We start from the raw sequence: 26246 nt of genomic DNA, 5'->3' as shown, positions 1-26246 counted from the left end.
AGCGTTCGCCCGTGCGCGTTAAGCACTGTACCTAGATGCACACACCAGTTCGGCGATGTATGCGCGTAGCTTCGTCGTCAGCCTCCTTTGTCCGTGCGACGAGAGTCCTTGGAGTTAGTTTCTGCTAACTTGATTTCAACGCGAACACGTTTGATTGATTGATTGCGAGACTATACTATAGGTCCTCGACATGTTTCGAACCCGGACCGTTTCTGGTGGTGTACCAGAGTCTTTACCGCTAGACTGAAAGGGTCCATAAGCACAACACTGCTTCTTGAATGGACCGTGGAGCGGGAAACAAAAGCCAAAATATGGATAAGTGCATGGGTCCATGCATGTGGCGCGTCCTACCTCTCTTTGGGATCCCGCGGGATGATGGGGCCGACGTCCACACACAGTCGGCGAGCGAGTACGACACATTGCCCGCACGATATTGTCTTTTTTATTTCCCACGCTTTCTTATAAGAGTATGCAAAACCACAGGGTTGATCGAAGCGTGTACAACGGCGTCGAAAGAGCGTCGACAAGGGGCCACGTCACTGAAATACTCGGCGCATGGGTCATCGATCGCATGAATATTACCTCGCAGTTTGAGCGCGTTGCCGACAAAAGTCAGTGCCAACGTGGGCTAGAAATGGACCATTTGGAATTGGACCATGTCCCAGGGTTGGACACCGTGTCCACAGCGTCCAGCCGGATGGCGGTCCAATAAAATGATACAGGCATCACAGTGGTCCCATTGCTTCGCCGTCAGATGTACACGCGCTCCGAAACGAGTGCAGGCTCGCGTGTGCAGTGTACTAATAGCGCTGACTGGTACCACTAGCATTGCGATAAGTTCTATTTGATTGTAGCGCGGTCGTGGCGCCACACTTTTGAGCGGCCATCTTTCAATTTTTTAAATTATTCGCGCCTTGAACCATCTGGACTCGGAGCCAATGCAAATGCTCTCTATCCGGACCTTGCAGCCAATTCGCACAATAAAGATGTTTCAGCGTCGCATGCGTACACAATCAAGAGCGAATGAAACAATGATGCATACTCATATAAGGTAATTTTAAGAAAGGCCGCCCGTGGAGCATTTGTATCCGGATACACCCAAAAGCGACATCGGAGGAGTTGAGTACCATTGACCAAATTGCCGTCTTGTTAAAGTGCGATGTGTGACGGCGGCGATGTCAATTGCGGAGGCTGCGACTCCTGTGACTGCGACTGAAACGGCTGCGATGGATGCGACTGCAACGGCAGCACCAATCCGACAGACAGCGGCGACTGCTGCGGCTGCAACGACTCCACGTGCGACTGCTGTAACTGCGACTCGTACTGCTGCAGCAGCTCGTGCATCTGGTGGGGACCGTGCCCAGGCTGCGGCGAGACGAGACAGCAACCTGTTCAAACGAACCCAGTCGTCGTCATGGCGCCGCCTGTTGTCGTGCCCTACGTTCAAATGCAGAGTTTCTCGCCAAAGTCGACGCCCATGGCCATTCCCGTAGACGTATCTCTGCCACTCGTCGAGCAGCCCAAGGCTACCGGTACTGTAGTGTAAGACTAGAGTTGGTCATTTGCATCTCCTCCTTAACGAACTTTAATTTCGATTCAAGAGAATCGTCCATTGAAGCCGACAACATGCGACATATCGCTGCACATCGTCCAAGCGACCATACTGCGCAGCTTGGACAAACTCTGCCTAGGCAACTTCGGCGGACGTGGCGACGAGCGCAGCGTGTGCACCAGTTTCCTGTCGGCCTTTATTGGACACTGCTTTAATTGGCTGCATATCTTCCAATCATAGGCAGCTTGGTCACAATATGTCGTTGGATTGGCCGAAATGCTGTGCAGCATATACTCGTCGACTACCAGCTCACGACTTTACACCAGCAGCTCACGACATTGCACCAGCAGCTCGCGATCCATAGCCCGTTTGAAAGCGTGGGCGCGGGATGTATCCCAAATACCTTGGATACATCGAGACGAGCTAGAAACTCAAGCGACACATAATTAGAGTCTTGTTTGTCGGTGTTAGCTGCAGGCTTTTAACTCCTTGAGTTTCATGTCCATGGTTACATCGTACTGCACGTATGCGCCACGCTGGCCGTCTCTTCTTCGGGGACGTCGATCGCGCAAAAGTCGTACTGCATCATGTCGTCGTCGTCGTCATCGCCGTCGTGGGTGAGATCGTCGTCGTCGTCGTCGTCATCGTCCAAAACGCTCGCTTCCTCGTCCCACGCACGTGCCACGTCATCGTCAATCGCCATGTCTTCGTCTTCCCAGTGAGACTGCGTGTCGAAGCGAGTCACGTCTCGGCAGTCGCGTCGCAGCGTGTACCGAGAAGCGTGCTTGTAGAACCGGCAGCACGTGCAGCGCTTGGTGATGCCCCTCACTTGGATCCTCCACAGCGTTCTCTGGTGGCGCTTCTGTGCTTCGCTGACGCTACAAGCAACGTCGGCGACCGACTTGACATCCTTCCAATCGGAGCCGATCAAGAAACGCAGCGGAATCTTCTCTGCGTCGGTGATCGCGCAGAACGGCTTGCGGCCGAGACCCAAAGCCTCGCACATGTCGCGTTCGCGGTCTAGCATGGCGAGACGTCGTTGCAAGCGCAAAATGACCACTTGCAGGACTTGGAGCTTGGTGTGGACGCGGCGAACCAGCTTGTCGAGACGGGTCGTGTCGGCGGCCGAGAGCTCCTCGAGGGTCGTGGCCTCACACGCCTTCAAGACCAGAGCCATGTCGTCGACGTCTTGCGAATCAAAATTGTACTTTTCTTCGCCGCAGTCCCACAAGACTCGTTGAGCACAATGGATGCGGTGGATGCGCGCTTCAATGTCCTCGCGGGTCATGCCCTTGTCGGCGACAACGTCCGGCGACGGCGCGTAGTACGGGCCGTGGGTAAACCGCAGCGTGGCGCCCGTGTACATAGGACCCTTGGTCATCATGCTGTAGACGCTGCGACGCTTGGCAACCATTGTGCTAGAAGAAGAATGGACGTGTAAAGATATTGAAAGATCTGTGAGATCGACCATCACTCACGTTGACGGTTTCGGACAACTGATCATGACGTGGCGCACCGAGCGACAAGTGCATCAGGATTGTGATCGTTGTTGTCTGGAAATCGAGAGAACTACGAACGCCGCCTGTACGAGCTAGCATAGGATCATAGGATCATGGAATACACGCTAGTACCGGTAAAGTACATTGCTGGCTGCTCCGATCCGAGACGAAGCGAAAACTACCGCCTCAAGCCCGGCACTCGCCTCTGAATCCCTTGCACGGACCATTCCAGTGACTGTGTCCGTGACGGTACCACTCATCAAGTCGCCCAAGGAAGGTGTAGTGCTACGCTAGCGCTGTTTTATCGTCCTGCTTGATTCTCATATCAAATCTTGCTGCCTTCGAATCGAGAATAGTGTCCTCGATTGGAGCAAACATCACAGTGAATGAACATGGAACTCGAGAGATAGGTATCTATGCTCGTCTCGAGTCTTTTGCGTTCCTATATTGCATTAGAGCTTCGAGCCGGAGTGGAGGCCGCGAGATTTTCCCTCGTTCAGCTCACACCGTTTACACTCGGTATACAAGACTCAAGTATAATCGGACGCTCGATAGCTTTTACACCATTCGCAAAAACATCGATCGTTTGCCATAATCGATTCAACGTGCTACGACGAACATGACTGCTTACTTTGGACGCGCTACGATGGTCGCCTTGAGTGCTGGGCTGGCGTACATGATCTACTCCAACGCCACTTGCACGCCGATAGACGTCGCCGCCGATGCACCCACGACAACTACCACCACGCAGTCGACTGCTGACGAACAGCAACACGATCTTCTCGACACCGATGTCAACGCGGCAGAACCACTTGAGGCCGCGATTGAGCTGCCGCAGCTTGACGCTGCTACCATCCTGGAACTTCTTGAAGACACACAACAGCGCCAGTTGGACGTGATGCAGGCGTCTCTGGACGCATCAACTGCCACCGCAGCAGCACTGCAGCAACAACTTGACACCTCCAGCGCTCAAGCAGCGGCAGCCGAGGCCACGATTCGAGCTCTACAGCACGAGCAGGATGTCATGGCCGCCGACCACCTTCGCACGATCGACGCGCTCCGAACCGAGCACCAGCACCAGCTCGCTGCAGCGCAGGCCTCGTTGGACGAATCTGAGCTGCAGGTCGCGACTCTTCAAGACCAACTCGACGCCTCAATCGCTTTGCAGGCCACCACACAAGCATCTCTCGACGAATCCGTCGAGCGTTTGGCGCACCAAGCTCTCGCGTCGCTCCACGAGTCGGCTGCAGCGGATGAAGTCATCCGAAAATTGCAGCTAGAACTCAACGCAGCGAACGTGACGGTCGAGGTAGCAACGATGGACGCGGCGAGGGCTCTAGACGAGTGGCGCCGCGTGGTCTCGAGCCGCCTGTTTGAATGTCCACGCTGCGGCGGCGTCGACGACACGTCCATCATGATCGAGTCGGAAGAAGCACCAGTCGACGACATGGAGCGGTGGCCGTGTGAGGACGCCATGTCCATGTCGGCCATCCTTGCAGCACCGCCGCAGCTGCCATCCATCACCGAGACGATCGAGGAGCTCACGGACGACGACGACACCCTCTCGTACAGACAAGGACGTGAACGAAAGCTCAGCCGACTGCGCGAGGTCGGGCTTTGGCCACTCGGGCCCACGAAGAAGCCCAAGCCACCACGTCGAGCTCCGCGCTTGCCGATAGAGCACCGCCCTGGCTTGGCCGATGTCTTTGCTGGTCTGGGAGCACTAGGTTTCGGTGGCTCTCCGCTCTAGCGAAGACATCGCACTGAGGTAGTAGTAGTAGTAGTAGTAGTAGTAGTAGTAGTACAATGTTGTCATCGTTGGAGCTCTTCGCCATCTTGTAAATTACTTGGCAAATGAATTTCAGTCGCTTCAACTTTTGAGCTACAACCGAACACAAGAGCTCTCCGGAAAAAGCCCGCCCTCTGGCACGCATTCGCACAATCAAGCCAAAATGGCTGGAATCGAGACGTCTTGGAGAAAACGCACGCAATATTGTCTTGTCTAGGGCAATTGCTCGGTACAGGCGCAACGTCCGGATACGGACACCAGCCCGCGCGCCCATTGACGTTCGGTAGTGCCGTTTGGCGAACGACCGACGCATGTGCGACGACTGCGACTGCAACTGCGACTGTAGCTGCGACTGTTGCAACGCGTGCGACTGCGACTGCAACGGGTGCGATCTCTGTGGCTGCGACCAGCGCACCGAGTCGTATACCTGCTGCAACTGCGACATCAGTTTGTGCGTGTGCGTTTGGTCGTCGATCACCCATTGCTGTGGGTTCGTTGCGGAGATGTGTGAAGCGTGCCCGAATAGCTGCGATACCCGAACCAAGGTCCAAGACAATGCGGTCGCTGCACCGCCGTCGCCGGTCGCTGTGCCGTACGTGCATCTGCAGAGTTTCTCTCCCCACGCCGTCATCACGGTCGACGTGCCGCTAGTGCAAAAGCCGCCGTCGCCTCTGGTCTAATTCAACGATACGCACGTCTGATTATCTTTTTGAACCGATTTCGACTTTGATGGCGGAAGTGTGATGTCGCCCGTGGTTTGATCCCAGGACGCGAGATCGGCAAGCAGTGCAGGACGAGCAATCGCGCTACGAGTGCCATGGTCCAGTATCACGCCTTCACCAGCACGATCCCATTTCCAAGACTGCTTGCGCAACCACGTTTCGTCCCACACAGTAGACATAGACGGTCTGATATGCCCTGTCCCAGAGCGTCCCCAACAAACAAAACAAGTTGCTACGGGCTACATGCAATCGAGGTCCAGTGGTTGCGCTGCGGGTGGTCCTGAACCACCGTCATGTCCAGTCGGTTTGTAGAAGTGACGCCCATATCAGTACCGCCATCGACACGAGTCGCCAACAACAGCGTTTTGAGGCTACACAGAAGAGCTGTGCCCATTCAAAGGATCGAAACGACTGGCTAGGATTACATCGTACTACATGTACTCGTATGCGCCACGCTGGCCTTCTCTTCTTCGGGGACGTCGATCGCGCAAAAGTCGTACTGCTCCATGTCGTCGTCTTCCGCATCGCCTTCATGGGTGAGATCGTCATCGTCGTCTTCGTCGTCCAAAACGCTCGCTTCCTCGTCCCACGCACGTGCCACGTCATCGTCAATCGCCATGTCTTCGTCTTCCCAGTGAGTCCGCGCGTCGAATTGGGTGACATCTCGGCAGTCGCGTCGCAGCGTGTATCGAGGAGCGTGCTTGTAGTAGCGGCAACACGTGCAGCGCTTGGTGATGCCCCTCACTTGGATCCTCCACAGCGTTCTCTGGTGGCGCTTCTGTGCTTCGCTGACGCTACAGGCAACGTCGGCGACCGACTTGACGTCCTTCCAATCGGATCCGATCAAGAAACGCAGCGGAATCTTTTCCGCCTCGGTGATTGCGCAGAACGGCTTGCGTCCGAGTCCCAGAGCCTCGCACATGTCGCGCTCACGCTCCAGCATCGCAAAGCGTCGGTGCACGCGCCAAATGGCCCGCTGCTTTGACTGGGCCATGTTGTGAACGTTGAGAACCAGCTTGTCGAGACGGGTCTTGTCGGCGGCCGAGAGCTCCTCGAGGGTCGTGGCATCGCAGATCCCAAAGACGAGAGCCAGGTCGTCGATGTCTTGAGAATCAAAATTGTACTTTTCTTCGCCATTGTACCACATGATTCGTTGAGCACACTGGATGCGGTGGATGCGCGCTTCAATGTCCTCGCGGGTCATGCCCTTGTCGGCGACAACGTCCGGCGACGGCGCGTAGTACGGGCCGCGGGTAAAGCGCAGCGTGGCGCCCGTGTACATAGGACCCTTGGTCATCGTGCTGTAGACGCTGCGACGCTTGGCAACCATTGTGCTAGAAGAAAAATGAGTGTAAAGATATTGAAAGATCTGTGAGATCGACCATCACTCACGTTGACGGTTTCGGACAACTGATCATGACGTGGCGGACCGATCGACAAGTGCATCGGGATTGTTAAATCCAGAAAACGGGGCAAGCGGGTGCACAAACGACAGTAGTATGTAAACATGCCAACGGAGCTGCTCGGCTGGTCCAGCAGCTCGGACTTGTGGTACCAGCCGTTGCCTGCATCTTGCGCAAAAGCTTGGCCAATGACACACTCACCCTTCAACTGTCGCCCTGCAATACAGTGTACGCTTACCGCATGGCAAGTGTCGATATGGCAGGGGTCCGCAGAACACAAAATGCCCTAGGTTGTCGATACTATTGACTTGCGTGGTAAAGCATACAATCATGCGTCGAGCCCCGCAATGGGACTTGCTGTATTGGGACCAAACAGGGTCATTGACGAGCTTGCGTCGCCGCAACCGTCCGACCTGTCTGTCTAGAGTGACTCGTTGGAGAGGTGGACGTGCGTGCATTCAACACGATTTCGACAGGGCAAGCCCCCGTTGCCTAACAAGAACGACCCGGAACCTTTGCAGTCCAACCAGATAAAACTTATGCCTTGGACTGTGGGTCGCCGAGGGGTCCAGCCTTGGTACAGGGAAGGCGTGGAATCGGCGAAGCAAGAGCCTTCACTGTTCGCTCCGTCTCCAATTGCTCGGCTCGCACAGAGTCCCTGTACAGTCCGTGTCGAGCCATTTGTCTTGATGCTCCTCTTTTAAAAAACTCATCCTCATCATGGCACCTCGGTGTGTGTGTGCGATCCCAGAGAGGCCTCAAGGAGAAGTGTGCGCCATACCAAGACTCGAACTGTTGTTGTCTAGGTTGCAGCATTTACTTCTTCAGCGACGCTTGGTGCTCGTCACGGCCGCGCTGGACGCACGCCTGGAAGCGCTTCTTGATGAGCTTGTCTTCGGGCGCCAGCTGCATGGCCGACCACATGGACATGGCTGCGTCTTCGTAGCGCTTCAGCGCCTCCAAGCACTGACCTTCGCGGAAGAGCGCCTTGGCCCAGTTGGGCTTGAGCTGGAGCGAGATGCGCACATCCCGGAGCGCCTGCTTGGCATCGCCGGCCGCCAAGTGCGCCGCGCACCGGTTGCTGTAGAGCAAAGCGTCGCACGGGTTGAGCGCCAGCGCCTGCGTGTAGAGAGCGATCGACTCGGGGTACTGCTTCTTCACAAAGAGTGCGTTGCCTTGGTCCTTGATCACGTTGGCCTTGGCGACGGTCGCGTCGTCCACAGCTACCATCGGCGGCAAGACAACCGCCTCGTCGTCGGCAGCGGCGGTGGTTGCCGGCACCTCGGCGTCGGTCGCCGTCGTCGGTGCAACCACGACCGGCGTCTGCGCTTCGCTGGCAACGACCTATGCGTCGATGCATTGAGGTCGTGCCTTTCCAGCGACATGTACCCGCGCCTGCTCCTTGGCAAGGACCGCGTCCACGTCTGCCGATTCAAAGCCGGCCGTGAACGGCTGCAAGAGGCGCACCACGGCGGCATGGCCCATCCCCGCTGCGAGCTCCAGCGGCGTCAAGCTGCACATGCAAAATCTTGAAAAAAAAGGATCACAATCCAGCAACGCGTACCCGGCGTCGGAGCGCTGATTGGCGATCGTCTGCGTATCCACAGCCCGCTCGGCGAGCATGGCCTCAATGATGCTCGTAAAGCCCGTTTCCGCCGCGACGTGAACGGCCGTGATCCCCGGCATGATGTTGACCTAGTCGCCGTATAGTTTCCATCAAGTAGCAAGCAAGACGCACCGTCATGTCGGCACCCGCACGCAACAAAAGCGCAGCAACCGCCGGCTTGTGCATGAGCGTCGCCAGCAGCAAGGGCGTGATGCCATGCTGGTTGCGCGCGTTCACGTTGGCGTGAAGCGACAAGAGACTCTCGACAGCCTTTTCCTGGTCTTCGCTCACCGCCATGTGCAGCGGCGTACCGTTGGGCGTCGACGCTTCCAGCTGCGCGCCGTGCTCGGCAAGGAGCTTGATCGCGCGCACCGAGCCGTTGGCCGCGGCCTCGTGCAGGCACGACGTCCCGTTGTTGGCGACAAGCGTCGCATCGGCCTTGTAGTCGACCTAGCGCAGAAGTCAGATCGCGTTGCAGAGCTACGATTCGTGCTGTCCTACGAGGAGGCTCTTGGCGGTCGCAAACTCGTTGGCCTTGATCGCATACAAGAGCGGCGTCCGGCCATCTTCGTCCGGGAGGTTCAAGCTCGACGGCGAGTTCTCGAGGATATACGCCAGCACCTTGCGGCGGCCCTTGAGCGCGGCAAAGTGGATCGCCGACCGCTTGTGCGCGTCCTTGAAGTCGCTCAAGATGTCGCCTTTCGAGAGCGACTGGCCCGTCGTCGCAACGATGCCGTTGACAGCCACCTCGAGCTCGGCGAGGTCGCCATCTGCCCGACATGATGAGAAATCAGAGAGAAAAGTGGCATGGAAAGCGTACCGTTGGCGCTCGAGAGGAGGCGCTCAATCATCTTCTTCTGCGCATGGTACTCACTGGCACCCTTCTCTTTGGCCGCGGCGCTCATGCTTATCGTCGTCGTCTTCCAAGAACGCTGGTGCAAACTGGCCCAGGACAGGCGGGTACCATTTGATTGGCTTGGATTTGTGGGTGATTCTCTCAAAACATATCAGCGAATATTGTTCTTAAAGATGTTGCATCCCGTTGCGATGGCCCTGGGAGGCGGCGCCGATGCAGCGATGCCGGCGGACGCGTTCGGCCAGAAGATCGCGGCGCAAGTCGACGCACACGTGTTCCGGTAGCGGTTGTATGGGGTGCATCGGGGGTGCTCCATTGCAAACACGGTGTGGCCCACGTGGTTGGTGCTCGTATCCGGATGTGTATCCGGAAGTTGAAGTGGGATGCGTTGGCGCCGAACACAACGTCGAGCGTGGGCTGAAAGTGAGATGGCGATAGTTTAAGTATCCTATGTTGTCTAGTGGTCATTACATTTCCGTGCGGATGAGCGCCTTTTCAAGCTCGTTGTACGCTTGGCGCTGGAGGAGCTGGGTGCTCTGGAGACGCTGAATGAGCTCGAGCTCCGCACGCTCCATGGCCGCCACCCGCTTGCGCTGCTCGCGGAGCATGACTTCCTCTTCCTCGACGCTCTGCCGGTACCTATCCATCCGCATCATTTAGCTTCACCGTCCTGTAGAGGGCACAATCAAAATCGTGGAATGGGATACCGTGCGACAGCTTGCTTCTCGGCGACCACACGTTCTTTCAAGCGCTTTTTCCGCAACTAACACAAGGCGGACATGACTCGTCCACTCTACATCCCGTGTCTATCGGAACCTCTTCTTCCTGGCGCCGCACGAGCTCCCTCTTCTCTCGTGCGCGCTCGACTTCGGCTTGGGCTTGGCGCTCCTTCTCGATCTTGAGCCGACGCCGCTCCTGCTTGACCGTGTCGACTTCTTGGTATTTTCGCGAGATGACGCTAATCGCGGCCTGTCGCTTCTTGATGACCGAGGTCTACGATTCCATTGACAATATGTTCCATCCCACGCACATAAAAGAACATGAAACGAGGGCACCTTGGCCGCCAGCTTGTGTTTTTTGGTCGCTGTCCGCGTCTCGACCTCGCGCGCATGCAGAAACAAGTGCCGATCTTGCTGCTTCTTGACAGCTTCTTCGCGGTGCTCAAGAATCTGCTGTGCTTTTTCGCGCGTTTGCTCGATCTTTCGCCACGCTTTCTGCTCCTCTTGCTTGAGGAGCGCGAGGCGGTTCGCCAGGAGCTTGGCGTCGTACTCGGCCTGCTTGCGCTTGGACTTGGCCTGCGATAGCTTGGACGGTGCGCCCGACGTGCTCGGTCGGGGCACAGACGCGACCGAGTCGCGCGCTGACGTCGGCGGCGTCGACGTCGTGAGCTCCAGAAGGTCCCGACGCTCTTCGTCCACGATACGGTGCCACGCTATCTCAAGCGACTCCTACGCAGCAAAGACATCATCAACACTCTCGTACTATGGGTAGAAGAGGAGGTAGGTAGTACCTTGGAGAGGTGCGTCGCCCGCACCGTCGCCAGCATGTCCAGGAGCATTTTGATTTTAAAGTCGGCATGGACCTCCGACGACCCGAGACGCGCCCGGAACGCCTCCAGTGCGACTCTAATTGGTACAGAGTGGCATCATAATGCTATCGCGGTCCATGCATCGAGACCCTTCGTTGTCGTAGAGAATGCTCGCGTCGAGGGCGGCGAGCACAACGGTCGTGAGCGGGTCATCATCCCGCTCGTCGCTCGTGTCGAGGCTCAAATGCGCCTTGGGTCCCCGCTTTTTTGTCGAGCTTTGGCCGCAACTGCTCGCCGGGCTCGTCAACTCGTCGGTCGTTGGCGACACGCGGGCCATTGCCCTTACCACTCTTCTCGTCCCAAGACGATTGTACACTCCCTTGCGTTGGCTTAATATAGCCCGGGCGTTAATTTCGACCACTTCAATCGTAGGACGTGTCCTTTCTGCACCGGGCCACGCACGACGCTAATGGACGCCGACATCTCGGAGACGACCACCCTACCTTGTGACGGCCCGCTCAAGCCCGCGAGTGACGCAACTGTGGCACCAAAGCGGCCGCGCCCCCCGAGGCCCCCGAGGCCCCACGGATCACCCCCCGATAGTATCGGTGACGCATCGGATGTCATCACGTTTGATGTGGGCGGCATTCTCTTTCCGTGCAAACTGCACGTGCTGGAAAAGTTTCCCAACGCGCGCCTCCACCGTGTAGCGCTGTGTGGCTGCAGTAGCACGAGCGCCAACAACGTCTTCCTCGATCGCAACCCGTCGCTCTTCAGCATCCTCCTCGAATGGTACAAGACGGGGCACGTGCGTTTGCCAGGGCATATTGCCCGCGATGTCATGGAAGCCGAAGCACACTACTTTGATGTCGGCACCGAGATGTTTCCAGTGCCAAAACACACTGTGGTGTGCTTTGCCAAGGCGCTGCAGAGCACGCTCTTGCCGCACCAGCCCCCGATCGTGTTTGTGCTGCGCGCCCACGAGCAGCTCGTGTTGGAGTCGGCCGCGGGCCCCGGTCGCCTCCTCTTGCGCGTGACCGACCTCTCGGGGGCAACGACGGTGCACCAAGCCGTGCTCTACGACAGCGACTCGTATTTTTTCTTGGCGGTGGACCCGCCAAGCTTCACGGCACGCCGTTCCCAGGTATGCTTAGTTGACGTGTCGTGATGTCGAACGCTGTCCTGAATGATGTGGATGGTGCGTAGGCAACCTCATTTACTCGTTCTGGGTCGAGCCCACGCGCGCAACGACTCCAATTGTTGTCGAGTTCAAGCTACGCTACCTTTTCGCAGCCACCGACCAAGTCGTGCTGTCCAGTGACGACCAGATCGCGCTGCACGAGTCGATGAGTGGGTTCGACGCCGAGTCGCATGTCGTGACCGCCAAAACCATGCAGTCCCTCCATGCCCCGAGGCTAGTCCACGAGAAAACAGCGGTCGACACACTCGAAGCGCCACTGCCAACCAAGACGCCAGGCGCCAACTTGCCCGAGAAGACCAAAGAGCGTGCTCAAATCGTCGAGGAAACGCAGTTGTTTCAAGCCAAACTCCGCGAGCATGCCGTACGAGATGTGTTTTTGAGTTTGAGTTTTCGATGTAGGGACGACGATGTTGCGTAGGTGTGGGTCCAGCTTCACCAGCGCGAGCTTGCGCAGCAGCAGCACTTTGCACTCAAAGAGGATGGAAGTCCGCGAAGAGCGTCGAGTGAAGCACCTGCCGGGTACGTGCGCAAGCCGCCGACCAAGAAGCTAGCATAGCAATGCCCACTTGGATCCGTTGCAACGTTCCAAGTGGACGGATACTCGATAGTAACTTATGTAAAACCTCGACTTCAACATCGCAAAATGGGCTCTTGAAGACATATCGAATCCACGCGCTCTCTCATTCTGTTTTAGCAACCAATTCTGTCGTTGTCAAAAGATGATGGATCCTAACGTCATGCTAGATCTTATAACACTCGGACGTTTAGCCCCATGCTGGCAGTGGTGCCGTCGCTCGTACGTATTACTACGCAGTAGCAGGTGAAGATTCCCATCGTGGTTGTCTAATTAACATCGGTTGCGACGACTATTGAGACGACAAAACGCTCAAGTCGATCAAAAATGGATTGAAGAGCGATATGTATTAGAGAGATTTCGGCAACATTTCTGAGACAACGTAGCACACATCCCTTAGGCCATGTAGTTGGCGAGGACGGCCACAACAGCAAGCGCGAACGCCGAGACGGACGCGATGGACGCCGACGACGGCGCAGGCGTCGGCGCCTTGGTCGGGGCGGTCGTCGGCGCGGTCGTTGGCGCCTTGGTCGGGCTCGAGCCCGTCGTCGGCGCACTCGTGGCGCCGCACGCGCCCGTCGACACGACCGTGAGCTTCTCGGACGGCTTGGCGCACGCAGCCTTGAGGAGTTCGCAGTTGTTGTTGTACGTCTTGCCGTCCGAGCCGCAGACTTCGTCGAGCACGTCGTTGCAGACCTTGGGGCAGAGGTCGCACTCGCCCTTCTTGGCAACCGTGAGTGTCGGGTTGTTGCACGCCTTGTTTTTGAGCTCGCACTCGGTGTTGTACGTGTTGTTGTCGCTGCCGCAGACCGGCGCGTACATCTTGTCGCAGAGCATCGCGCAGGCCTTGTTGCCGCACGGCACCGCGGTCATGGTCGCGTTGGTGCACTGCGCGTTCTGGAGGAGGCACTCGTTGTTGTAGGTGACACCGTCCGAGCCGCAGACGGGCTTCATGTCCTTGGTGCAGGCCTTCTCGCATGCGCCATCGGCGTTGACGGCAGTGGCGGCCACCGCGAGAAGCAGACCAAGTGAGAGCTGCATGCTGTAGTGCTGGTGCTGGTTGAGTAAAATCAAAAGTGCAATCTCGACCGCATCGTCAGGACGCGTGGGACTTGACGGAGGACCATGTCACGGCGTCGGCATCTGATAACCCCGCGCGGCCGCCGCGCTGGGCAATACTTTGATGGACGCCACGCGCGTGATTGAGCGTTTGTATGGAAAGGCCATTTTATGACGCAGACCATCTTGGCGCGCTGGGATTGGCTCGATTTGTAGACAGAGTCTATGTATGGTATACAAACGTAGGCTCTTTGGATACAGGATCTGGAAACGCTGGCTGCTTTTGGAAACGATCTGATTTGGATCTGCGCACAGCACGTGCGTTGCAGCTGGCGACGAGAACTTCGTGTTCAGCAGCTATTACCTGCTGTCGGTCGACGCTTGTGTCTAACCACTGCGTTGGACCGACTGGAAGGAACTTCGAGTCTAGAACAGCCCGCAACTCGACGCTGTGTGTGGACCTCGCCACAGGGATCGTAAGTACGTAGTACATGTACTACACCACTAGTTAGTTCTCGCGCCTGTCCATTGCCCACATTTATATGCATCTTTTTCTTCAAAATCAAGTGGTAATGTGCAATCGGCCTCCATGCACGAGTCCAACGCGCATTCAAGTCGACCAACATTTCCAATATTTGGCGAGTCCGCCCTCCCGAGCAAGGATTTTTGGTGTGCAAAAACACCCTGCCATCCAGCATCCTTTGACTGGATCGTGCGGGGCTGAAGGCTGAATTGTCGCGCCTGTCAACCACCTACTTTGCAGTTGAAGGCGGCATATCTGAGCAGCGGTCATGCCCAAGCGTCCAGTAAAAATTCGCTCACCAAAAAGGCTGCGCAAGGGCACAAGGGATGCATTGATCTTTGCTCTCGACGGACCTACTTTTGCTTGGTGCATACGCAGAGTCCAGGATCGAGGTTGTGTTGCATCCTCTTGACGCGCACTATCGATACCGGTAATAGTATGTACTTGCAGATAAAAGCCCAGCATTGCGCTCTCGCTGGTCCATGGACAAGTTGTCGTGCAGCAGCATACTACTGCATCCTTGCGATCGGCGGGAAATTTTGGCGCGAAAGGCCCGCTGTTCTATCAGTCCCCACCTTGTCCGAGTATCAAACTATACAACATGATCGGTGTTGCTTGAGGCAAACAATACGACGCCGACACCATCAACAACTCTAGTGTCGGCGGACACGGAGGCTCGTGGGCGAGTGGTTAGGAATTTTTGCGCAAGCGCCTGTCGGCGAGCGCCAATAAATGCATGTTGCTGCCCCTAATAATACATAGAGTATGTTTGACGAAGCTCTCTACAGTAGCTGTATTCCTTCATATTTCACATTGCAAATTTGTGACTTTGAAAACTCTCGACGTGCGCTTTTTTGGCGTTTTGTGTTTGGGCGCGGAGCCGGATACGTGGTTCAAATTCGAACTTCGCGTGGCATGTTATCCGGAGACTGTCGCTTTTTATCCCGAAGAGTATTAAAAGACAAAGGTTTGGAACTGGCCTGGCATTTGTATGGCAGTCCAGCACGCGCCCCGACGACCATGAGCAGCAAGGAAGAGATGGACGACGAGATCCGCGAGCAGGACCGCTTCCTCCCGACGGCCAACATCTCTCGCATCATGAAGGTCTCGCTGCCCAACACGGCCAAGATCGCCAAGGACGGCAAGGAGACGGTCCAGGAGTGCGTCTCGGAGTTCATTTCGTTCATCACGTCCGAGGCGAGCGACAAGTGCCAGCAGGAGAAGCGCAAGACGATCAACGGCGACGACATCATCTGGGCCATGAGCACGCTGGGCTTTGATGCGTACGTCGAGCCGCTCAAGCTCTACTTGCAAAAGTACCGCGAGAGCGTCAAGGTCGAAAAGTCGGACAAGAAGGACAACGTCGGGTCGTTTGGCGCCTCGTCGTAGGTAGACTCTTAATCTATTGTCGTGCCTGTCACCGATCGGCTTGGTCTATATGCACCGATGGTCATACGGCTGCAAGACGCCTTGTGTGTGAGGATGGCACGGGTGGTCGCACCATTGCATTCGGTGGGTGGCAAGGCAGCCTGGCCGGTACCTGCAGCGGCTGACGTTGGTGCAACCGCATGAAGACGCAGAGGCCACGCATATACATGTAGCGCGAGGCTGAGCAACCTCCTTGCAGCAACTGAGCAAAGCCTAGCGATGGCAAAGCGGCTTCGTCGGCACATGGTGCGTAGCATGCAGTGCGCCACGCGGCAAGATCGATGCGGTGCGTCGCTATCGCTTCAAGGTACGTGGTACATGACCCTGCGTTGCTTCCATTGACGTCGAGGCGGCGCGTGCCATGCACGATCGCCTGTTCGCCAGTGGCACAACGCTGCATGCTACGTCGTCGGGTTGCAGTTCGCTGCGTCGCGCCGTCTCGCCGCGCTGCATGGCCTCGCCGCATGTCATAGACGCACAAAATACATTAGTCGGTTCCTTCTACCTACGACGAGGCGCCAAACGACCCGACGTTGTCCTTCTTGTCCGACTTTTCGACCTTGACGCTCTCGCGGTACTTTTGCAAGTAGAGCTTGAGCGGCTCGACGTACGCATCAAAGCCCAGCGTGCTCATGGCCCAGATGATGTCGTCGCCGTTGATCGTCTTGCGCTTCTCCTGCTGGCACTTGTCGCTCGCCTCGGACGTGATGAACGAAATGAACTCCGAGACGCACTCCTGGACCGTCTCCTTGCCGTCCTTGGCGATCTTGGCCGTGTTGGGCAGCGAGACCTTCATGATGCGAGAGATGTTGGCCGTCGGGAGGAAGCGGTCCTGCTCGCGGATCTCGTCGTCCATCTCTTCCTTGCTGCTCATGCTGCTGCGGCTGTGGCTGCTCCTTGACTGGCACACACGCAAGAGCCTCTACAACATGATACGATTTGTATCGAGTGTCACAGGTGGCTAGAAACACGCTTCTTTAGCCGTGGGTTGCAGGACACAGGATTCCCGTGGTTTCGATGGAGACACCATATCGATGTCAGATCTATCTTGCGCGATATTAGGCCCGGTTGTGAGCCACAGCAAGCACAGGCAGCGCAGGTGCACGTTCTCAGGACTACCCCGGGCGACTGCAGAAGAGCGGGACGCCGCCGCCACCACAACCCGGCGAGCGAATGATGAAGAAGAAGAAGGAGATGGCTGGTCTCAAAGTCTCTGTAACACGAAGATAACGCGAAACACGTTCATATATACGCGCGCGACATTGCCCGTGAATTGGCTCTTAAATGACATATGCCTCGGCGCACCCATGGCTCCTAAACAAGCAGTGATCTGCCAGCACTGCAGAGGGTCCTGGTCCAGCGCTGTCCCTAGAGTGGAGAAAAATGACAATGTCGTTGCGACCCAAGATGTCGTCTTGTTATCTGAAGTATTAGGTACACTGTAAGTTGCACCAGGGTGCGAGAATGCTCTCCGTAAATGCGTAACCATCGCTACACGCCAACAGCCTTCATGCAACGCTCAAAGCTAAGCGTTGTTGCCAGTGCAAAGCGCCTTAAAGAGGCTGCAGATCGCGTCGCAGACCTCTGTCGTCGCACATGATACGCAGTCTATTGTAGCTCCAGGGGCGAGAGCTGCTGTTTGTGCCGCAGTGAGTTTCGATCGCAGATCGGTCGCAGTTCTGGCCAATCAAACAATGGCACGCTCGACAGGCCCAATCGTTGTGCGTTGTCTCCATGATATACTGGATTGGCTAAAAATATGTCAAATACCGCCAATCCACGGGCACTATTGCGATAGACGTGTGCGATTGGCCATAATTCGGACGCGATGACAGCGTACGTGCCACCCGAGTGGGCCGGCGGCGGGCAGAACGTCTATGGCCTCTCGCTCGAGGTCATCAAGAGCGGCGTCATCTTGGACACGGTCGCGCTGGATGCCAAGCCCTTCTTCGTTGCCGGTGCGTTGGCCTACTGACGGCGAGCGACGCTCATCGTGGACTAGGCCGCATGGAGCCGCTCTGCGACCTTGTGCTGCAGCATCCGTCCGTCTCGCGCACCCACGCCGCTCTGCAGTTTGACGCCGACGGTGCGATCACATTGCCGGCCATGGCCATGGCTCATGGTGGCGCGTAGGCAAGCTCTTCGTCGTGGATCTCAAGAGCACCCATGGCACGCACGTCAACAAGCGGCGCCTCCCGCCCAGCGAGTACACGCAGCTGTATGTCGGCGACGTGGTCGTGTTTGGCGAGTCGACACGCATCTACACGATCCTTGGTCCACCCGAACTCATGCCCGACGAATACAAGTAGACACGCCACATACCTCCACCTGGCCTAATGCTTGGTTCTGTAGCTCGACCAACTTGGAGAAGCTCCGCGCGTCGGTATGTCCGAGTCCGCTGCTTGATGCCTTGGTGCTCATGACGAGTGTAGCTGGCCGTGAAGAAGCCACCGCCAAAAAGCCAAGTGCTTGCGAGGATGGCATCTCCTGGGGCTTTGGCGAAGACGCGGAAGAGGAGGACGACGCCGACCGAGACGACAGCAGCGACGACGAAGGCAGCGACAAGCGGCGGCAACCCGCTGTCAAATCTGCGCGGCAAGAGAGCTTGCCCGACTACTTACGCGACGTACGCTGGCATGCCTTCCGAACAAGGATTGATACGTTGATACATTACTATAGCGCAAGGATGTCTCAGGGCCGTACGTCTCGAGCGTGTCGAGAGAGTCCATTTCGGCCAAGGACACGGCGCTCTACACCCGTCTCCAGGCGCGCATGCAAAAGATGGAAAACCTCCGCACCGAGTCGGAGAGAATCCGAGCCAAGCAAGGCATGGGGTTGACCGACGGCCAGCAAGCCGCGCTCGGTGCGTGGATACTCTATATCTGGATCGTTTTTTACGGGGACTAGACAAGAACGAAGCACGGATTGCGCAGCTTCAAGACGAAATTCAGACGATCGAAGCGACGCTGCAAGCCAAGCAGACGCAGCGGTTGTCGCAAAAGGCCCAGCTCGATGCCAAGAAAGAGGCCAGTGCGTCTCCTCCATCGTTCGTCGAGTCGAAAAGCTCAACGAAGAGCTAGGTGCGACCAAAGCCGCGACCAAGCCCAAGACGTCGACCGCGTACGACGACGACGACGACGACGATGACTTCTATGACCGTACCAAGACCCATGTGCCCAAGAAGCACGTACCGCTGTCGGTCGCACCGCGCGTCTTGACCGCCGACTCGATTCGCGCCAACCTACGTGCGCTCACGCACCAGCTCGAGACGATCCAAGCTCAGTATCGCAAGAACGAAGCGGCTGCTGCCACGTACGATGCTGCGACTTGAGCACACGCCATGGAGATGCATTTGAATGCGTAGGACGCTTGAAGCCAGCACGGATGGCGACGACAGTTTGGACGCCTATTTGCACGCGTCCAATGCAGCGCTCGTGGCCGACCAGCGCACCAAGCTGCAAGCCGAGACGATCCGTCTCGAGGCGCTCATTGACGAGCAAGAGAAGCTACTGGCCATCGCAACGCCAGCGCTCGACAAGGTTGTCGAGAAGCCCACGCCGGTGGCGTTTGCTCCGGACGTCGAGTCTGCTCCAGTTGTGGCCCCGGTCGCCAAGCAGGTTGTGGCACCGGTCGCCGCGGCCGACCTGCAGCAGCCACCATTGTTGCTCGTGCCTGCACCTTCTGTTTCCGTCGAGATGACAGCTTTGCATCCAAGTGTGTCGTCGGGCGAGAGCAAGCCGACGCCCCCAGAAGAGCATGTGCGTTCCGTAAACTCGCTCGATGTCGAAGCAGCAGGCCAGAAGAAGCGCCCGGTCTCATCGACCGCGCCCAAGCCCAAGCGTCAACGCCCGAATGGGGCCAAGCCCACCAAAGTGTTTGATGACGGCGTCCTCGAAGGCGGCGAGAGCGTATGGCAGCCGCCGCCAACCAAACCGGCGACGGCCGCACGGCGCTCAACGATAAATACGGCTACTAATACAAGGACATACGTTGTCATGAAACATTCGGCTGGCTTGGCCCCATTCGGGCGTTGATGCTTGGGCTTGGCGCGGTCGATGGGACCGGGCGCTTCTTCTGGCGTGCTGCTTTTACATCGAGCGAGCGTACGGTACGCACGGGCACACTTTTGTAGCGGCTGATACGATGGCATCGGCATCGGTTCAGTGCAGCAAACCGCCTTCAAAGTAGCTTCTCGAACGACGTTGCTTGGTTTGGGCGTCAGCAGTGCAGAGGCCAGCATGAAGTAGTACATTCTGGAAGGCAGGGGCGAGACGAAGCGCTCCGGCTTGCTCCAGAGTACAGTAGGACAGATACGTCAACCTGCTTCTGCCATCTCCGCCTGCGGACGCAGCACCGTCGACGTTTCGGATCCTCGTAGCGTGCTGCTCTAGTAGCTGCGAGTAGCAACGAGGTCGATGCACTGATACACGTCCAGGCTATCGTACGGCATCGTCGTGCGAACACCGAGCGGTCGTCGGATCTATCCACGTGGCACGTTCTGGAACCCGCGTCGACTGAGACGTGGCATCTGATTTGCGTTTAGTGCTTGAAGTTGGCGCCTACAAACACCAAGTGTAGCGCAACGGTCTGCCACGTCCAACTTCAACCAATGTCTGATTGGCTAAAATTCAAAATGCGAGAGATTTGACGTCGGTGATTGGTCCCTTGCGTAGGCTCAGGCTGACGTGACTGGAACATCTATTATGTTTGAGAGGTTCTCGAATGGCAAGAGTTTCGATGGCGATCGGTCGTTCACGTTGCTCGAATCTAAAACCGTACCCCTTACGTCCCGTTCCTTGAAGCCAATTTGTGCAGATTCCTTTTCAAGATATGGAGCCCCAATGCGGCGAGGAGCTGCATAGGACCATACTTGGTGCACTGCAGAGGCCATCCATCGACCTTGCACTTAACGCCATCGGGTCAGCCTTCTTGCTGCATCCCTATGCTCCCAGGGTACTACATATGCGCAAACGTTGATGCCACACCTCCATGGCGGCAAGACGCCAACGGTCGCGAGATGGCCAGTCAGATTGGCATCGTGGTCTTTCCACCTCAAAAAGATTCTTGAATTTGTGAAAATGCTCCTATGAGGCCCGCGGAGCGCGTCGCATGCGGCGCGTGGGCACACACTACTGTACGATGTCGGAGAGCGGCCAGCACAGAATCGAGCTAGAGTGACGAGAGAGAGGGTGGTCCCTGTAATATTTAATATATGAAATGATAGAGGCTATGCATTTGCACAGTCTCGATTTTCGAATCTTTTCCGACGAATCTGAACCCGGCGGTGCTCCTCTTCCAAAATGGTATTCTCTATACAAACATTAAGTTTGGTTTGTATATTAATACCTCACTTGCGGGACGGCAAACTCAGTCGGCCATTTTCCAACTTGACGGACCCGGATGCAGCTGCCCGACCGACCTGACGCCAACATGGAGCAGCTCACGTGGCCGCAGTCGCCGCCGATGACGATCCCGATGGGCCCGATGACATCGCCGCGGACGCTCGCGCCGGCCGTCGACTTTCTCATGGACGCCGTGTCGCCGCAGCTCTCGTTTGAGGCCCGCGAAGGCCAGATGCTCGTCCAAGCCTACTACATGCAGTCGCGCTCCCGCGTCGACTCGCTGGACCCCAAGGATCATTACGCCGGCTACGTCTTTTCGCCGCAGGCCACGCGAAGTTACCGCGACGACGACGACGACACGATCTTCCGCCTCGAGCTGTAGACGCGTCGCCGTGTCGTTTGTGTTAGAGTGCGTCGTGGTCGTCTTAGCTGTCGTAGAATGAATGAATAGAGTCGCAGGTTGTAGCATGTGCCATTGTCGAGATGATCGCGTCGCATGATGTCGGCGAGACGACGCCGACGAGACCGGTCGGAGCATGGCATCGTGCAGCGGGCGCGTGATGACGACGGCGCCCATCAACGCATGACCATGCAGCCCCGGACGATCAACCAGCGGTTGCAATGGCTTCTTGCTGCAGGGTTGGGGTCTTCTAGTAAAGATTCAAGTACTCAGTTTACATGACATATGATGCTGGCTCATTGACCTAGAAGCTCCACAGCAACGGCTCGCTCGGTCGATGTATGCAGCACAAGTAGAAGTGGAAATGCATGCACGGGAAATATTGTGGTGAAAATTTAAAGACGCTGCAACTAGTCGGCCAGCATCGCCACCAGCGAGACCAGAAGCACGGTGCCAATCGCAACCATGCGCTTTGTTGGGGCCATCGACTTGGTCGGCAACGGTGTCGGTGTCGGTGTCGGTGTCGATGTCGGTGTCGGGTTTACCCTGGGCGTCGTTGGCGCCGGCGTTGCGGGGCACAGCATGTTCCTCATCGCTGCGGCGCTGGCCACGGCGCCCAAGGTCCTCTCCAAGCTTTGTATCGCGATGTCGAGCGTGATGAGCTTCTCGTTTGCGACAAGCACAGCGTATGGCATCGTCGTGAGGCTGCATACGGGGGCCATGGACCCCAGCGCCAGCGCGATGCCGACGCACGGCGACCTGCAGAACGCCCGAGTCTGCGGCGTGTTGGTCGAGAGCTTGGCCATCACGTACGCGACGAAGCTGTTGATGGTCGTGCTCGATGGGAGGCCGATCGCACTCGAGCAATTGACCCACAGTGGCGTGTTGCCCAGAACGTTCATTGCGTTGGCGTCGGCGAGTGTGCACGGCGCGCCGATCGGTGCCGGCGAGCAGCTAAACCGCTGCTCGTGGCTCGCGCGGACATTGGCTGTCGGGTACTTCGGGTCGAACGTGCAGTTGGGCAACCGATGTGCGACGGCCTGGGTGTTGGCCACGCACGTTGGCGTGCCGCAGTACGTCTGGTATTGCGCCGGTGTCGTCGGTGACAACATGGACAGCGTCGCCGCGGGAATGATGTTGGAGCAGTTGGCCCACACCGGTGCACTCGTTGCGAGGCCCACGAGCAGCGTGTCGGCTTCGGTGCACACGCCGCCGTTCATCGTGGGCGACGACATGTTGGTGCAGTAGTTGTTGAGGACCGAGGCCGTCGCGCGAACGTTCATATACTCGTCGCAGTCGGGCACGCTGCTCGTGTAGTTGGCCAAGTCGGCGGCGCACGATGGCTGGCACACGCCGTAGTAGTTGTCGCGGTACAGCGTGGTATAAAACGGCGTCGCTGTCGTGGCGTTGATGGCCGAGGCGCAGGCTGCGGACGTGTTGACCGCCATGGCTTCGTGCAAGGAGCTGTTTTGCGCCAATGTGCATGGAGCCCCCGACGCACTTACAAAGAAGCCAGCGACTGTCAGTGTTTGTAAATGGAATGGCGTACTTGGCGATGATACCATGTTTGCTGCGGGCCCGCGGCGCGATCCCCGTTCTTGTTGTCGTGCGTGGAGACACGCCAATGCACGACTCGTTCGCACATGGCAAAACTTGGGTCTGACGATGAATTTAGAGGGGGCCGCCATCTTTGTAGCGTCATTTGCTTGGCCATTTACCGGGCGACGACCGTCTTGGTGGATGCTCTTGGGATAACCACGTGGATGATGACGGTGTAACCGATGTCGACAATCAAATACTACATGAATACCGTCAACCGTCGACAGCCATGATGACGGTTGGGGCGCGCGATTGCAGCGCCATTTTGGATCGTATGGCGGCCAATCTTTTATTGGACCCACCTCCAGCATACCTCCCATTCTCCACGAGCTCAGATACAGCGGTGGATTGATTGCCTCGACGATGGCAGCATTAACAAGTCCACCGACTCGACAGGATGCACCATCTGCTTGCGCTGACATGGATGCTGCTGACGACGACGCGCCATGGTGCGGCGGCCCCGTGCTCTATGGCACAAAATACCTCGCACGCGCAAGCCATCGCCGCCAACATCTCGACCTCGTGTGCGGCGGCACTGCACATGCCGCCGGACAGTGCGACCTTTTACAGTGTCGCGTCCGAGGAAGGCAGCTACACTACATTGTGTCAACCTGCGTGCAGTGACGATCTCGCCAATTACACGAGCCGCGTCCCGTCCTGCGACGAGGCCAATACGACAAGCCATGCGCTCACACTGCTGCAGTCGTACTGCTACAATTTGACGCATCCAACGATGGACGGCGGTGCCTGCACCGGTGCGGATGCCGCTCTCTTTATCGCGTTGGCCAGCGAGCCGCTGTGGTCCAACTGCTCCAGCAATGCAAGCAGTAATGTGATCGAGCTCTCTTTGGACACGACGGTCTTTCCAGCTTACTGCGGTTCACCGAATTGCGTCGCCAATATCGCTGCCGTGCACAACAAGGTACCCAACTGCAACATCGACCGGTCGGATCCGGGAGCCAACTTCCGAGTGGCGATGCAACGTACGTTTAATTGCACGCCGGGGGACGCTGGAGGCACGTGCACTGCCGGCGACCTCCAGACGCTCACAAATCTGGCAACGCTTCCCGTCTGGGCCAATTGCTCGCAAGCGCTCAACCTGCCGCCATCGACCAATTTTACGACGTTTTTGACAACGGAGACTCCACCGCAGTGGTGCGCGACGACGTGTCCGGCGTACGTTGCGGTTGCGTTCACCACGCATGTGCTAGCGTGCGATCTCACGACGATTCCGACGAACCTCCAAGGCCCATTGGGTCCGATTTTCTCTGTGCTCGCAGCCGCCCATGTGGCGGTGGCATCGATGGGAGTGGCTGCCGCCCAGGCAGCTGCCTTGGCAAAAGAATGCCCCGTGACTTCCGTTCCAACGACGCCGAAGCCGGTACCAAAGCCAGCGCCGACACCGACCCCGACGCCAAGACCAACACCGACGCCAACACCGACCCGATCGATCGCGGCGCCGGTGACGATGAGCTTGCTTGGCGCGTGCGGGGTCGTACTGGCTATGCTTCTCTAATGGTCGCGGACCCTCGACGACAATAAACACATTTTTTGCTTGGGCTATGAGAATCGTCTTGGTGTGTGACGCATACCATGGGCTCATATGGACACAGTGAGAAGGCACGAAGCCACCGCGTTGTCGCATCGCGGCCTTCAACTGCGTCGACAGGGGTTATGTTATATCTCATTCACCCCTGGTCGCGGCAGCTACGCACCCGTCCTGTGACGAGGCCAATGCGACGGCCGCCACTCAAGCGCTGCTGCAGTCGTACGGTCACAACGTGACGCCTCCAAGGATGGGCGGCGCCGCCTGTACCGACGCGGATGCAGTTCTCTTGGCCGCGTTGATCAACGAGCTGCTGTGGCCCAAGTGCTCTAGCCAGCCGCAGAGCGGCGTCCTTGGGCTGGCCTGGGACGCGAATGCGATGTCACTGTACTACGGCTAACGTCGAATTGCGTCGCCAATGTCGCTACGGTGTAGTGCAGCGTCACGCCGTCAGATCCCAGCACCAACACGCGGGTCGGACTCCTGCGCGCCTTCAAGTGCACTCTAAGGAACGCGGGAGGCAGGTGGACTGCCGGCGACCTTCGGACACTCGTGACGCTCGCAACGGCTCGCAAGCGCTCAACCTGTCGCCATCCACCATTTTGACGACGTTTCGGGCACTAACACCGACACAGACCCATTCGTTGACGAGTGGTGATGAGCATGCTTGGTACTTCGGCGGTTGTACTGTCGTTTTGGTTTGACAACCAGCGATGACAACCGTCGATGGCACGCGACATCTTGGTTACGCCAAGCGATGTGTGGAGGTTTGAAGGTGTTTTCCTCTGGTGCTGTACTGCCGACGTCCTTGAAATTCGACGCACGAGCGGCGTACAGGGGCCATGTGGGCAGCCCAAGTGGCCCAGTTCCCAAACTATCAATGTATCAATCTAGTATCAAGGGTATATAATATCAAGCTCGTCAAAGACCTCCTCGTTTTGTGTCCAACGACGCTGCATGTGATAGCGCCAAGGATGGCTGCGGACGGCGTGGGCCCGACTCGCGAGATTCTCGACTCGACTCCCCCTTCGTGCCTCCGTTTTGACGGCCGCACGACAAAAACAAAATATATGTTGGGTACGTCACGTTGAGTTCTTACAACCGCTCGATAATGAGCGCGCCAGCGCCACCGCCGCCGTTGCAGATGGACGCCGCACCGATCGTCGCGTCGTTCTGCTCCAAAATGTGGATGAGCGTGCCGACAATACGGGCGCCCGACATGCCGATCGGGTGGCCGAGCGCGACGGCGCCGCCGTTGACGTTGACGCGGCTGTGGTCGAGCTTCATGAGCTCCATGTTGGCGAGGGCAACGACCGAGAACGCTTCGTTGATCTCGTGGTACTCAATGTCCGAGAGCTGGAGACCAGCGTGCTTGGCTGCGATCGGAACGGCCTTGGACGGCGCGGTCGTAAAGTCCACGGGCTTGTGGGCGCGTCACCGAAACCACGAATGCGCGCCAAGGGCTTGAGGCCGAGCGCGTCCGCACGCTCGCGCGACATGACAACAAGGGCCGCGGCGCCGTCGTTGAGGGGCGACGCGTTGGCGGCCGTGACCGTGCCGTCCTTCTTGAAGGCCGGGCGCAACGTCGGGATCTTGTCGAGCTTGACGTTGTAGATCTC

At 57.5% G+C, this 26246-nt stretch overlaps 12 protein-coding genes across 12 annotated transcripts in view; 5 read left to right on the top strand and 7 right to left on the bottom strand.

The window, feature by feature from the left end:
• Positions 1–2060: 2060 nt before the first annotated feature.
• On the bottom strand, positions 2061–2968 carry SPRG_13300 (hypothetical protein; the record flags this gene model as incomplete). The annotated part of the gene is made up of 1 exon (XM_012352311.1): positions 2061–2968. A coding segment is annotated over one exon (908 nt), but the record flags the coding sequence as incomplete, so codon positions are not given.
• A 2183-nt stretch (positions 2969–5151) lies between these two features.
• On the top strand, positions 5152–5520 carry SPRG_21276 (hypothetical protein; the record flags this gene model as incomplete). Its single annotated transcript, XM_012352318.1, has 1 exon — positions 5152–5520. The coding sequence occupies one exon, from the start codon at positions 5152–5154 to the stop codon at positions 5518–5520; it is 369 nt and encodes a 122-aa protein (XP_012207708.1).
• A 415-nt stretch (positions 5521–5935) lies between these two features.
• SPRG_13299 (hypothetical protein) lies at positions 5936–6892 on the bottom strand (the record flags this gene model as incomplete). The annotated part of the gene is made up of 1 exon (XM_012352310.1): positions 5936–6892. The coding sequence occupies one exon, from the start codon at positions 6890–6892 to the stop codon at positions 5984–5986; it is 909 nt and encodes a 302-aa protein (XP_012207700.1). The 3' UTR covers positions 5936–5983.
• Positions 6893–7756: 864 nt separating this feature from the next.
• On the bottom strand, positions 7757–9510 carry SPRG_13298 (hypothetical protein). The gene is made up of 6 exons (XM_012352309.1): positions 9392–9510; positions 9073–9341; positions 8704–9021; positions 8530–8660; positions 8355–8478; positions 7757–8309 (listed from the first exon to the last, which is right to left on the bottom strand). The coding sequence occupies exons 1-6, from the start codon at positions 9474–9476 to the stop codon at positions 7782–7784; spliced, it is 1455 nt and encodes a 484-aa protein (XP_012207699.1). The 5' UTR covers positions 9477–9510; the 3' UTR covers positions 7757–7781.
• A 356-nt stretch (positions 9511–9866) lies between these two features.
• SPRG_13297 (hypothetical protein) lies at positions 9867–11339 on the bottom strand. The gene is made up of 6 exons (XM_012352308.1): positions 11105–11339; positions 10938–11052; positions 10483–10875; positions 10244–10420; positions 10135–10190; positions 9867–10066 (listed from the first exon to the last, which is right to left on the bottom strand). Exons 1-6 carry the CDS (start codon positions 11290–11292, stop codon positions 9895–9897), a joined length of 1101 nt encoding a protein of 366 aa, XP_012207698.1. The 5' UTR covers positions 11293–11339; the 3' UTR covers positions 9867–9894.
• Positions 11340–11424: 85 nt separating this feature from the next.
• Positions 11425–12712, top strand: SPRG_13296 (hypothetical protein; the record flags this gene model as incomplete). The annotated part of the gene is made up of 3 exons (XM_012352307.1): positions 11425–12091; positions 12162–12517; positions 12575–12712. The coding sequence occupies 3 exons, from the start codon at positions 11425–11427 to the stop codon at positions 12710–12712; spliced, it is 1161 nt and encodes a 386-aa protein (XP_012207697.1).
• A 414-nt stretch (positions 12713–13126) lies between these two features.
• SPRG_13295 (hypothetical protein) lies at positions 13127–13784 on the bottom strand (the record flags this gene model as incomplete). Its single annotated transcript, XM_012352306.1, has 2 exons — positions 13551–13784; positions 13127–13529 (listed from the first exon to the last, which is right to left on the bottom strand). The coding sequence occupies exons 1-2, from the start codon at positions 13769–13771 to the stop codon at positions 13127–13129; spliced, it is 624 nt and encodes a 207-aa protein (XP_012207696.1). The 5' UTR covers positions 13772–13784.
• Positions 13785–17568: 3784 nt separating this feature from the next.
• Positions 17569–19716, top strand: SPRG_13293 (hypothetical protein; the record flags this gene model as incomplete). Its single annotated transcript, XM_012352305.1, has 9 exons — positions 17569–17698; positions 17743–17826; positions 17874–18045; positions 18093–18366; positions 18420–18603; positions 18648–18770; positions 18821–19052; positions 19105–19614; positions 19638–19716. The coding sequence occupies 9 exons, from the start codon at positions 17569–17571 to the stop codon at positions 19714–19716; spliced, it is 1788 nt and encodes a 595-aa protein (XP_012207695.1).
• Positions 19717–21140: 1424 nt separating this feature from the next.
• SPRG_13292 (hypothetical protein) lies at positions 21141–21533 on the top strand (the record flags this gene model as incomplete). The annotated part of the gene is made up of 2 exons (XM_012352304.1): positions 21141–21460; positions 21521–21533. 2 exons carry the CDS (start codon positions 21141–21143, stop codon positions 21531–21533), a joined length of 333 nt encoding a protein of 110 aa, XP_012207694.1.
• Positions 21534–21892: 359 nt separating this feature from the next.
• On the bottom strand, positions 21893–23118 carry SPRG_13291 (hypothetical protein; the record flags this gene model as incomplete). The annotated part of the gene is made up of 1 exon (XM_012352303.1): positions 21893–23118. The coding sequence occupies exon 1, from the start codon at positions 23045–23047 to the stop codon at positions 21893–21895; it is 1155 nt and encodes a 384-aa protein (XP_012207693.1). The 5' UTR covers positions 23048–23118.
• A 360-nt stretch (positions 23119–23478) lies between these two features.
• On the top strand, positions 23479–24597 carry SPRG_13290 (hypothetical protein; the record flags this gene model as incomplete). The annotated part of the gene is made up of 1 exon (XM_012352302.1): positions 23479–24597. One exon carries the CDS (start codon positions 23479–23481, stop codon positions 24595–24597), a length of 1119 nt encoding a protein of 372 aa, XP_012207692.1.
• A 1125-nt stretch (positions 24598–25722) lies between these two features.
• Positions 25723–26246, bottom strand: part of SPRG_21275 (hypothetical protein) — a gene marked incomplete at both ends in the record, with an annotated part of 1120 nt that continues 596 nt past the window's right edge. Inside the window, 2 exons of the mRNA XM_012352317.1 lie at positions 25723–26003; positions 26066–26243. Coding sequence (XP_012207707.1) covers positions 25723–26003; positions 26066–26243 — 459 coding nt within the window. The remainder of the gene's footprint in view (positions 26004–26065; positions 26244–26246) is intronic.

The sequence above is a fragment of the Saprolegnia parasitica genome (assembly GCF_000151545.1).
Source record: "Saprolegnia parasitica CBS 223.65 unplaced genomic scaffold supercont2.96, whole genome shotgun sequence".
In the NCBI taxonomy this organism is placed as follows: domain Eukaryota; phylum Oomycota; class Saprolegniomycetes; order Saprolegniales; family Saprolegniaceae; genus Saprolegnia; species Saprolegnia parasitica.
This window is presented reverse-complemented; position numbering and strand designations above follow the sequence as displayed.

Bases quoted from the DNA above. Each gene is read 5' to 3' on its own strand.
- SPRG_13298 (XM_012352309.1), bottom strand. From the start codon at position 9,476: ATGAGCGCCGCGGCCAAAGAGAAGGGTGCCAGTGAGTACCATGCGCAG. The intron at 8,661-8,703 runs GTGCGTCTTGCT...TACGGCGACTAG, and splicing joins GTGCGGGTGCCGACATGACG to GTCAACATCATGCCGGGGAT. The intron at 8,479-8,529 runs GTACGCGTTGCT...TTGCATGTGCAG, and splicing joins AATCAGCGCTCCGACGCCGG to CTTGACGCCGCTGGAGCTCG.
- SPRG_13297 (XM_012352308.1), bottom strand. From the start codon at position 11,292: ATGGCCCGCGTGTCGCCAACGACCGACGAGTTGACGAGCCCGGCGAGC. The intron at 10,876-10,937 runs GTACTACCTACC...TTTGCTGCGTAG, and splicing joins GGGCGACGCACCTCTCCAAG to GAGTCGCTTGAGATAGCGTG. The intron at 10,421-10,482 runs GTGCCCTCGTTT...ATGGAATCGTAG, and splicing joins AACACAAGCTGGCGGCCAAG to ACCTCGGTCATCAAGAAGCG.